Source organism: Hirundo rustica, chromosome 4 (genome assembly GCF_015227805.2).
Source record: "Hirundo rustica isolate bHirRus1 chromosome 4, bHirRus1.pri.v3, whole genome shotgun sequence".
Lineage (NCBI taxonomy): Eukaryota > Metazoa > Chordata > Aves > Passeriformes > Hirundinidae > Hirundo > Hirundo rustica.
In genome coordinates this window covers 22,295,126-22,307,506 of record NC_053453.1, presented here as the reverse complement: position 1 = coordinate 22,307,506, position 12,381 = coordinate 22,295,126, and the positions used below count along the sequence as shown (strand labels likewise).

The window sequence follows — 12,381 nt, the reverse complement described above, 5'->3', positions numbered from 1 at the left end:
ACTCAGTCTTGTATCCTTGGACAAATCTCTCTTGGTTTGTTTTTTTGTTTACTTATCCATAGAAAAAATCAGTACATGCAATTTCTTTTACATGATATAGACTTCCCTACACTTAAACTCCATCTAAAGCTTCCTTTTCCATATGCAAGTTACCACACCAGCTAGCTGTTTTTCTCTGTAACTAAAGACCGTTCAAATTCTAGGGAATATGCCTTATGGGTATCCACTATTTACATGTGTATATACACAATGGACTTTGAAGTAATTTGAGAAATAAAAAATGAAATATTAACTTTTTTTTTTTTTTTTTAAACCAAGCAAGTAGTGTATGTGAAATCTGAGTAGCAATAAATTCTTATTTAGAAGTTTTAGAACCTCCAAAACACCTGAGCCAAATACAGTGCTTGTCTTTGTAAGCATAAAGGAATTACAGAAATGGAAATCAGTGCTGTCAGTTTTCATTATATTCATGATGTCTTTCTTCCCACAATTACTAAAGGTTGTTAAGATGTGTTTACACTATTCAAACTAACAAGTTGCAGCAGGAGTCGAGTCAGTAAATATGCTGCTTGACATCTTTTAGAAAATAAACAGAAAAAGCCATCAATCATCTGCTTCCAGCTTCACATCCTGCCAAAATGAAAAAGCAAACCAGGCTTTGCAAATAATGGATGCTTTCTCAAGTATGCATTACCAGTGAGTCACACAGGTACCGAGAAAATATTGTTAAATGAGCTAAGTTAACTGAGTGAACCGCTACTGAAACGAAAAAGTGACTGCTTCATGAACTAACGGAGCCTCAGGCCACAAGGGACTGTCAGATCATCCAGTCTCACCTCTTGCACCACACAGGTCAGGGAACTTCTCCCCAGTCCTCCTTTTCAAGACAATCACGATGTCTAAAACTTAACAACAGTGTGTTTAAAACCCACTTTAAGCTTGCTTTCCACAAGAGAGTTTATCCTTGAAGACAAATGCACAATTCACCTCTCTCATTTTCTCCCCAGCATGTAAGCTGTTAAACATGTGTGATCAATTTCTCATTGACATTTGCTGAGCAGAGGAATCTGCTGATTAAAGAGGTGTTTTTTCTTGGTTATGAATTCAATGCAACTAGGAGACTCCTGTCTCTGGCCATCCAGTCTCTCCCTCAATGACACAGCATATATGCTTTACTTGTTTTCCCTGCCTCGTATTCCATCCTTCCCCCTTTTCTTCAAACAAGCAAGTCTAGAACCAGAGACTCAGGAAAGCCAACCTGTCTCCAGGCAGAAGTATTGGAAAAAAGGCAAGTATGCTGAGAAGCTCCCAAGTTCACAGCCTCAGTGGGCTTAGAGCAAAGCCGGCAATGTAATTGATAATGCAGACACATGATAATCTGAGCTTTATGGAGCCTGCTCTGCTCCAGCAGAGTCCATTCATTTGGTCCTTTTAACAAGTAAACCTGCAAGATAGCTTGAAGCTCATATGTTACTAAACCCGAACTCACTCTGAAGAGTTAACCCGAAACTGGTATAATCTACCCACAGATAATTTAGACTTGATTGTGCCAAATTTTTGTGCAATTTCTCACAGAATTAGTTCTGCATGAAAATGTAAGGAGGTAATCTGGAAGGACATTCCATATTTTTCTGATTTAAAAAAAAAAAATCTAGCCTTATACAAATAGTGGAATTTAGCTTTAATTACGAAGCTGAAACCAGTCTTTCCATAATTGCTTTCTACGATTTCAATAGCATTTTAAATTCTAGGGGGGAAAAAATAGAATTAATTACCAATATCAGCTAAGTACAGAAAGATTATGAGATTTGTAAAAAGGTAGAGTTTACATCTCCTACTCAATGACCTACCATTTTATTAAGTGTGTCATGCTACAATATTTTCCAGTTTTTAAAATTTATCATAGTATTCAATGAAATTAACTTCATGGGGCAATCACAGGGGTTTATTTGTTTGTTTGTTTGTTTGTTTGTTTTCTCCAAAACACAGAATCTTGGCTCATTGAAAAGCATAGAAATAACAATATCAAAAACATAAAAGCAGAAGAAAAATATCATTTTTTCCCAGCTGATCATCAAACACTTAATATATTATTTTTTGTATTCTGATTTTGGCAACACAGATACAAGCTGTTGGAAATTTCCTTCCTTTCCTCACTTCTAATTTCACTTCAAAGGGGGAAATAACTAATATTCTCAGCACTTCCTCATACTGTAGAATAAAGCTCAGAGATAGCAAACATGCCAAACTGCAAGGCTTCATGAATAAAGAGAACTGAGTAGATGAATAACTCACCTACCAGATGGAGAGAAAACTGACACTCGAAAATGCAGACTTAGTAAAAAGTATCTTTAAAAAACAGAATATTTTAAGACTAAATTTTAGAGCCTTACTGAAAAATGACAACAAGAAATCTAATGCTGGCAGGTAACGGGAAGGGAAAAGAGATGTTGAAAATTATTAACTGAAAGGAAATTTGAAGAAATCATTAATTGAGGACATAAAATGAACAGAAAAGAGAATAAAATGTAACACAGATTTGCAAAGGTAGGTTGAACCAGACTTGTGCTTTTCTAGATAGGATATTTTTGTATAAAAGAAATTCAGTAGATCTCATCTATTCTGACTTTATTAAAGTATTTGATGCTGTGCCTCATGGGAAAACCACCAGTTAAGCTGAAAAAAAAAAAAAAGAGGATTAAAAAAGAAACTGTGTGGGGCATAAAGAAGATACCTCAAGTGAAAGGGAATAAGCAGTGCTGAGAAAGTGTAAAAAAGGATTCTTGAGAGATTCCTTGAAGATTCGTCTTAGTTTCCTTAATATTTTTACCAGGGACTTTAGAATAAATATTAGGAACACAATGACAATGCATAAAACACGAGAAATAGACAGATGCACTAACAGGAATTTGATAATTCCGAAGAATGGGAGAGAGAAACATATTTTAATATCTTCAAGAGTTAAAGAAAAACATATTAAAATACTTTAGGAAGGGACAATACATTTTGACACACAAGCAGCAAGAAATATTTCCTATACACTGGAAATTCGTCAGCTCGAAATGATCAAAACTCTAAGACAGGGTTGAATTAACTGTTCACAGAAGGGCTGTGTGACACAGGCATGATACAGAGATCAGAACCCATGTTATTTTACTATATTAGACAAAATGTTTCTGGTAGAACAATACTGATAGTAGTGTGCAAGGCATCTCATGGGGAGGACAGCACAGTACTTGTCACCAACGTTCAGGAAGGTGAAATTCGAACTTTAATAAAAAAGACTCCTGAATTGATAAAAATTAAGAACAGGTGGCTACTCTAAGACAATGTGATGAAAGCCTAGGTCGCATGAGTACTAAACTCTCGTCTAAAATGCATTATAGGGCATGGAGAAACTGGAGATGATGAAATGCTAATGAAGGATGGACTATTCCTCCCTCATTTGGGATACAGGACAAGGATGGCATGCTTAAGTTTGGAAACTAATTTCACTGTAAGGTGATGATACACCTGTACAGCAAATAGGACTTGAAATGCCCTTCTTGTGGTTTAAGCAGGGGACTGAAAAGGGGAAGCACAGTGACAAAGATTGATTCAGCCCTACTGTTGAAGAAGGATGTACATGCGTTTACAAGGGAGTATCAGGATGCAGACCTAACAATCTGGGGATTCTTTCACAAACCTCTGGTCCAAAACTGAAATCAGGAAATGTTTGCCCATATCCTCATTTCCATTTAGCTGCACAATAGAGACCAAGAGGGTGCTATGCTGCTGTGCAATCCACTTTTGTTTGCTCAGTGAAATGAACATGCATAGAGAGCTTTAATCAAGTCCTCTCTATGTACAATGACTCTCTCCACTTGCCTTCTCGGCTTCGATAATGTTTGTAGTGTTCTTCTTTTTAAGTCAGACAGATCCTTCTGAGCCTTGATGGCATTTACATACTACCCTTCTATGTTTATGATCGATGTCGTAAAAGCCAGCAAACTTGAGTTTCTCCTGACCTTCTCTTGTTTGGAGTTAACACTTATTCAGCCTTTGGAAGTCTTTCTTGGTAGAAACAAATTTTGGCATGACAACTGATTTGTCTTTGAGCAATTGTACACTCCAGAGTAACTATTTGCTCCAATTTTAATGTAATTTATTCTTATTCCTTTTATTCGAACTGTTTGGCAGAAGGAGCCCAGTATACTGAGTTACTACAGTCTTTTAAAAATAGTGAGTTAAAAGACAACTGACTAATAATTCAAATCTTTACAATCTGTCTATTGCCTCAGAAAAGAATATGCATGGACAATGACAGATACTGTCCTGTTTGCTTTACAGACATTTACCACTTTAATCCCTTTTACATCTGCACAGCAAGGTAATGCCCCTGTGCTGAAAAACATATTTATGTGTAAGTTCCTGTCTTTTCTCAGGCAATAACAGCAGCAGAATTAATTAGGCCTCAGCCATTCAGATTAATAAATTTAATAGGGAAAAACATTAATTTCTGAGAAGTAATAAATAATGCATTTTATTACTTTGTGTGTATAAAACATAAGGAAAAATGAAGAAGTCTGTGTAAGGAAGGCCATCTTTTTTGAAGGAGAGAAAACAGGTGACAGAGCCATGCAAATTTCCATGGGCTCCTCATAGGAAGTATGCAAAATGAATATGAAGAATGCTGTTTCTGTCTCCGGCCTCAGAATCTGGCAGGTCCATTTATGTTCAACATTATCTATAGGAAGAGTTAATGTAAGTTAAACACTGAATAAGACAGGAATACATGACATGCACAAAATGATTTAAAAAGTACTTTCAAGTAGTGAAGTCTCAAAGGCAGCCTATGCTGAAATGAAAATGGATCATACTTAAAAAGAGATTTTCATGTATTGATGCTGTGATTCATATCCTTGAAAAATTATAAATCCTTGCTGCAAAATACCATGGCATTATATGAGAATTCTTAAATATAGTTCAAAATTACAATAGTAGGTTTCTTGCTATTCTCTTCATAATGGCAATTACACTGACTGAGCAGATTAGCTACTCCATGAGAAATTCAGCTGTACACGTAATAAGGAATGACATGCTGAACTCTGTATAATTGCCACAGCAAATGTAATTTTTGTTAAAAAAATCTATTCTATATTCATAACAGTACAATTACGGAGGATGCTCAATAAAATGTCATCCTGATTGTAAACAAATATTATTGATGGAAGTGCTGCTTGTACCACCACGTTTGCCATTAAGAAAGTAACCATTGTCTTTGGGAAAAACATTCAGAGTCTTGTTCAACTGAGACTATGAAAATGAGAGCACTTGGGGAATAAACCTGGGAACCTGGTAATCACATTGCTCAGAATAGGATTCTCACAACAAAAAGAATTTGCATATTCACCTCTGTATTACCTAACAAGAGCACTCCTGAAATTCAAGATTCATTTTCAGTATATAGTGCACAAGTTAAGGAGTAAATAACAATTATCTAGAAATAGTTCTTCCTATGTTCCACAAAAGTAGAATATATGGTATTAGGGCTAAGCATATTGTACATCAAGTTCATTACGAAATCTGTAGGAGTCCAGCTAGAAACATCAACAGGAGCAGGATTTGGCCCTAAAATGTCATTGTATTGGGATTTGTCTCAGTGGCTTTGTCTTTTGCGTCAGAGAAATATGTTCAATGCTACACAAAATTCCATTTGACAGTCTATCTACTCCTTTAAATAAAATTATTTTTTCTGAGTTTTTGATTAATTTTCAGTTGCATTTTTAGTCATAATTGGTATTTAATTAAGCAACTGAATTATAAACACAGCCTATAAGCCTCTAGCTTCAGCTCACTCACACAGTGAATCACGGTATGTGATAGGCTTTCCTCTCATCCATTCTCTAATCTAGTTATTTGCCAGGTCACTTAAGGGACAACTTCACTATCCTGTCTTAAGAAGGGCAGTGGTTTTTTTCAAAGCATGGAGAAAGCTAATATAAAATTACTAAAATCAGGTACAGTAATTTTTATTTTTGTTTGGTTTTTTATTTCTTTCCGTGCCTGTAATTATGTCATATGTGCTTAATGGTTTTGGGTTTCCCCCATAAAGGGCCAGACAAAAACTAAGATTAGCAAGTGTGCTGAAGGAGGAGTTGTACTTGAGGTGATATACATCGTATAAAAGTGTATACATTGCATAAAACTGTATACATTGTCTAAAAGGGTGCAGGCAAGGTTTTAGAGTGCAAAGGTGAAAGGAAAAAAGTCTCAAAAATTTCACTAATTATTTTCAATTAATTTCAATTAATTGTTTCTGAATTTCTAATTTCAAGAGAAATTTTCTTTAATACCTAGAGGAATAAGAAAATATTAAACAGAATATTTGTGCTACCTAGCTTTAGGTATCTTACCTAGAAGGGCAACTGTCTTTAGGGTGTTTTGTATTTGATGCTGTGAGATTGGCCTTTCACAGAGAAATTGTTGAAGGGCCTTCAGAGCACTGGGAGTGCCCTGCCTAAGGAACCTTCCCCTGTGGATCAGAGGGGTCAGAGGATCAGCTGAGCAGTGTGAGCTCCCATCAACCCATCCTAACAGGCTGTGGCATCAATATCCATTCCACCAGCACATTCTCGACTCCCTTCTTCAAAATTTCCAAACAGATCTCCTATTTACAGGGCATTGAAAACTTCAAAACAAACAAACAAACAAAAAAAACAACAGCGGAAATCTTGGAAATCAGTGTAATTTTCTGACACTTCAGTTATGGACACAGTTGTTAAAAAAAAAGTAGTTTAAATAATTTGCTAGCAATTTTCAAGCCCCTCATTGGCTAGCAGCTCCTCTTTGAACTACATTCACGCAACTTTGTAGTCATCACACCAGTCTGCCTTTCCAGATGGAAAAGTAGCTCATTGCAAGAGTACTACCAGCTCAACGCCCCTTCCCATAACGGTGGTTGATATCGTTTGTGAAACCCCACAAAGCAACACAATCCATTTCCTTTGGGTGTGTATGTCAGGTAAGACAAAGCAGTGCACAGCTCTGTTTCACCTACAGATACAAACAGTCTCTCACACTTCTATGCAGCCAGTTCTGCTCAGCTGCAAATACTATTCCAGCTGTGGAATATGATGTATGCATGTTTTTTAAATATTGGGATATAGGAACTCAAAACCCCTGCCCTGTACTGTTGGAGAATATATACTACATCATATTCATGAAATTGGGAACACAAAGAACTACCGTCCTTGTAATCCTCAGCTGTTAACTAGAAAAACAAACAGATCACTAAACAAAGCCATATCAGAGAAATGTAAAACCAGCTTTACAAGATTAGTCTTCCTAGCAAGACCTGCATTAATATATTGAGCAATCCTGTTGCAAAACAGATACAATTTTTGCAGAGGACTATGAAATTAAATTCCTCTAAATACACAGTTTTGAATTTAACAAAATTAAACTTTTCTGCATCATTTAGTTATACCCTTCTCACAGAAAGTACAATTTCACCATATTCTAAACCAGAAAGTTAGCTAAAATGCTAATAAATAGGTTCATCATAAATAAGTATCAATGTAAATACATGGACTAAATGACACCAAAATTAATCCTAATATTTACAAATGTTCTGGTCAGTGCCTTGATATTACTCAAATCAAGAAAAATAATAACAACAGACACAACACACTACATCTGTAATACATGCAGACATGCCCACAAACAGTAATCACCTGAGTCCTTTTCTGCTGTTGCTAAAAAAAAAAAAAGAAAAAAAAAAGAAAGAAAACCATCATTACATAGATAAACCTCATATAATTAGAGAAGAATAAATACCACATAAGGAGTTAAGAGGTTCTTAAAATCTTGACTACATCACACAGGTGATGGTTTTTTCATGTGAGGAAGAAATGCCGCATATTTCTGAGTAATATATTAATATATTTGCATTTACTAGTCCTCTATAGTCTTTATTTCAAGCTCAGGCACTGAGCTACATCCATGTTGTGTCCAGGAATTCAGAAACTTATATAATATTAAAAGAATATAAGAAAGTAAAAATATGAGAATATTATTTGTATTAGAACCTTCTTTGTAGCTCTGCTTTTTAGGTATTTGTTATTGGTCTATAGTCGATATTATCTTGTAATATTTAAATTTTGATTGATTAATATGATGTTGTTCACTAAAGAAATAGTCAAAGGACAAAAATCTCCAAAATATATGCCAGCCACATTTGAAGACATCAGTAATATTATAAAGATAAGGATTCTGTGCTTTCTGTATGCAATTTGAGGAGTAAGCATTTAATGCAAACACTAACATGAATTACTTTCAAGAGAAGAAGTGTAACTTCAGTGCACAGATACAATAATGCTCCCGTAAACCTAAAGAAGCAGAATGAAACCTATTGCTGAAAAACATTACATTTATATAGGTGCAAAAGAGAATGTTTGTAATGACCAGAGTATCAAAAGATACCAATACAGGTCTCATTGCTACTGAAATCCAGTGCATTGAATTATCTGATGTTACGATGTTGGAGTCCTTCACTTTCAACAGTCCTTTATTCTCAGAAAACACTTCACCTATTTCTCTTTATATATGCAATGGTGTACTGTGTTTTGAGCTTACGACTGTATGAGTGCAAAACAAATAAATCTAGTTGTGTTCCAACCAAAAGGCAATAAATCCGAAAAAGAAAACTGTAAGTCGAAATATGTGAATCAGTTTCGTGTGCTGTTACAGCTTACTCAGTGTTAACTGCGTGAATATCTTGAAGTGCAAACTTTGCTACTTCAGAGGAAGTCCCACAACTGTCTAGGACATCGTAAAAAATCTTGGGAAAATATGCATTTACATCATGGCAAAAAACTTTCCAATCCATTTTATTGTCAGTGTGTTTAGGTATCTTTTGCAAGCTTTTGTCATATAATAAAAATGTTTCTATTTTTATACTCATTGTTTCAACAGGTTTGATACATGACTTAAATACTGAATATTTACATCTCCCTTTTTGAATACAAAAATATAAAAACTAAGGAAAACATTTTTTTCGCTTCTCATTTTCCAGAATAGATTTAATATTCATCCTTTTTTTTCTTTAACACAACATGATATCATAATTAATTATGATAAACTGGTTACTAGGATGGTTTCATGTTGTTACTTCCATGATATAATACTGGTTGCTATAGAGATGAGATGGATCTTTTGTTAATCACTTGAGAGATCAGTTAACTCATGTTTTTCAGAAAATTCGAGCAGAGATAAAAATGGGGAAAAAGTTGGCTTTAAAATATTGCTAAATATATGAGGCTTCTTCAATTTTCTCCTAAAGTAGCTCTGTTTCTTCTGGTGTATTGCTAGAAATACATGCTATTAAAAAAATAAATATGCACAAAATCTGTATTTTTAAAAAACAGAATTAATCCTTCAATATTTTCCTGAGATTATATACTCTAGAGCTCCAAAAATCCAGTGCATACAGCTTTCTGTTCTTGAATACACCTGGACAGGAGTATCTCTAGCTTTTTGTACTTTATGGAGAATAAACGTCTGTCTTGACAAGGCATTTGACTATTATGTCTTCCTTTTTGTTCTACATAAGGTTTACAAATAGTAAAATCATATTTTTTTACAAAAGTTTAGTTAATTTCATTATATACTTTATAGAACATACCAAACTTTCAGAAAAACTCCTGATTACCTTCCAGCCTAGTATTTTTTCCCCTTAATTCATTCAATCAGGATGTAATTAAAGTTATAATAATCATTATTATTATACATCTGATAACACAGCAGCAAAAATAAATAGTATTCATCTATTTATCTGCCTTATAAATGCTTCAGGAAAAAAATCTCTTTTTCAATATATATCAGTTTTCAAATTTCAAGGCAGCGACACTGTTGTTAAGGAAAGAATTTCCTGTCAGTAGTTTAATCACTAGCAATAGCTAGAGAAATAAAAAATAACTCATAAACAACCTCTTAAATTTATGAAGAACTCAAAAGTAAGAACAAAGGGCAACTTAAATTAGGAAGTCCTAGTCTTTCATTCAAACAGGGTCCCAGGAGGCATATTAAAGCAATGAATAGGAAAAAGCTCCACAGTTCACCAGCTGAGATTTTAATGAGACATTTCCCCTCGCTGTGGAAGGGGTTTGTTCTGGAGAGGGAGAAGACTGCTCACGGAATATGCAGTTAATAGGCATTGCTGGCTTTTACAGCCACGTCGGCAGTTGATTGCTTTACTAACCTTCTATTTTGGCATATTCTGTAAGTCGAGTGTAATTGATCAAGGCAGCCTTCTCCAGACATTTTCTAACCACTTTCTTCACCTCTTCTGCTGGTATGGGAGTGGCAATATCTTTCATTAAAACCTGTGTCAGAGACAATTATACCACTTCATTACAATTATTACCCAAAACCCACAGGAAAAGGATAAAAGTATCCTAAAGCTACTACAGATCTGATAATGATGAAAGGCAGAAGTCAAAAAGGAATTATTTCAGCTGTTGGAGCTGGATCTTTGTCTTTGAAGGCTTCTGTTCAGCCCTGATTTGACTGTCTGTATGGTATTTACCCCTCCTGTTTGGCATCTTGCAGCATGCCAGTCACTCTTTGGGTGACATTGAGACCAGTAGAACAAGAGCATTCCATGGACAGGCTGGATCATGGTTACCACTAAAGATGTGATTGTGGAAATTGGCTTGGTTCTCACCTGTGGAAAAGCTTCCACCATTGCAGAACCACGGACTCTTCAACAGGGTAAAGTATGCAGTGAGCAGGGAAAACACTCAACTTCCAGCACAATATTTTATTATGGACAAATAGAAGAACAGTCCATATGAATGTTTTCAAAATGTGTGAGTTGTTACCTCACCTACTGCAAGTGAGGTAAACCAAGAATCCATACCTCTTTATATGAATGCAGCATAATATACTCTGGATTACTACATATATTTAAAAAAAAAAAAAAAAAAAGATAATTCGCTTGCATTTTTACTTTAATTCTGCATTTCATTAACTTTCAACAGGTGAGTGTAAACAGAACTCAATATGTTGTTATCACATTTTCATGTAAATAAGAAAATTTCAGATATCTCACAACCTTAAAAAAATGCTTCTCAAGTGGATCCTTGGACAAGCGACACCCTTATACATCTAAAAGCTACTGTTAAAAGGAGGGAGCAAGAGATACAGTCTGAGGAAGGACGTGGTAGAAAAGAAACAAGTGCAGCAACAGAGAAGCTGTTAGGAAGACACTGCTGAAAAGCAGACTTCTAGAATACCTGCACACAAATATGACTTATGACTGTGTTTACTTGCTCTTTTTTTTATTTTATTTTATTTTATTATTATTAATAACTTCTGGGTTATCAACAAATGAATTTACAGTATTCAAAACCTTTTGTTCTTGGTCTGATTTTTTCTTTTTTTTTCAAATTTTTCAAAGACAGGTAAAATAACATGGTTCTAACCCATTCTGCATTCACAAATGTAGGAAAGCACATTTATTCCCAGTCAAGGCTGACAGAAGTGCTGCTTGAGCAGCAGTTAGGGCACCTTTACCATTTGTGACAGCAGGAATGGGGAGAGGAAATGGATGTTTCAAAAAGCACAAAGGAACCTACACAGCACTACAGTCACTGAGATGGTAAGTGAAATTAAACATACATACCTAGAATATCTATGTGTTTGCTGAACATGGCAGAGGTTTTCTAAGAGACAGTCTCTATCCATGAAGTGTTATGCATTGCAGAATAACTAATGTTTGCCAGGACCAAATCTCTCAGATTTTGGCAAAACAACACAGCCTGGGACCTAAGCTTTTTTCAAATTCATACCTTCATCAGACTTCTGCTGATACAATTCCTTTGGAATCTCTGCTGGAATTCAAAGTCCTTTTTTCACAGAGATGTTTTTATCAGTATGAGGTATTCTTCTTTCCAGTCAATATGAGAGGATTTGCTTGGCAAGAGTTTACATTTATAACTTCCCATGTCAGATTTGCTGTGTACAGCTTTTGCTTCTTAAATTGACTCAGATTATGCATTTATGGAATATTATTTGAATTATGGAGAAGTTCTTTAATATTACATATGAGTATTGACAATATCAGCAGCATAGAAGGCATAACTAGCAGGAAAGGAGGGCTGTAGAGTAACCTTGTGCTGCTTTGGAGGTAATGCTGGATAAGTGTTAAACAAAAAAGGAACAGAGTCACTGACTATAATTCAGTGGCTTGAAGTGCAAGTCCAGTAAATAAGCCCTACAGAAAATAGCTGTTTGCTTCTGAGGAAGACAATGTCAGAAAAACAAAAGCAACCATCATTCCAGTAAGCAGTTAAAACCTGCAGTAAAATACCTGAGAAGACATAAGTCTGCTTTCAGCAA

The 12,381-nt window shown here is 35.2% G+C and overlaps 1 protein-coding gene across 9 annotated transcripts in view; it reads right to left on the bottom strand.

Moving 5' to 3' along the window:
• Positions 1-12,381, bottom strand: part of CADPS2 (calcium dependent secretion activator 2) — a 290,272-nt gene that overhangs the window by 62,805 nt on the left and 215,086 nt on the right. For 5 of the 9 annotated variants that reach the window (XM_058420273.1, XM_058420271.1, XM_040062395.2 and 2 more), the window contains exons 16-17: positions 10,241-10,364; positions 7,716-7,736 (exon numbers count right to left, since the gene is read on the bottom strand). In XM_058420273.1, the coding sequence (XP_058276256.1) occupies positions 7,716-7,736; positions 10,241-10,364 (145 nt within the window). The remainder of the gene's footprint in view (positions 1-7,715; positions 7,737-10,240; positions 10,365-12,381) is intronic. The other 4 variants (XM_058420270.1, XM_058420274.1, XM_040062392.2 and 1 more) reach the window with 1 other exon arrangement.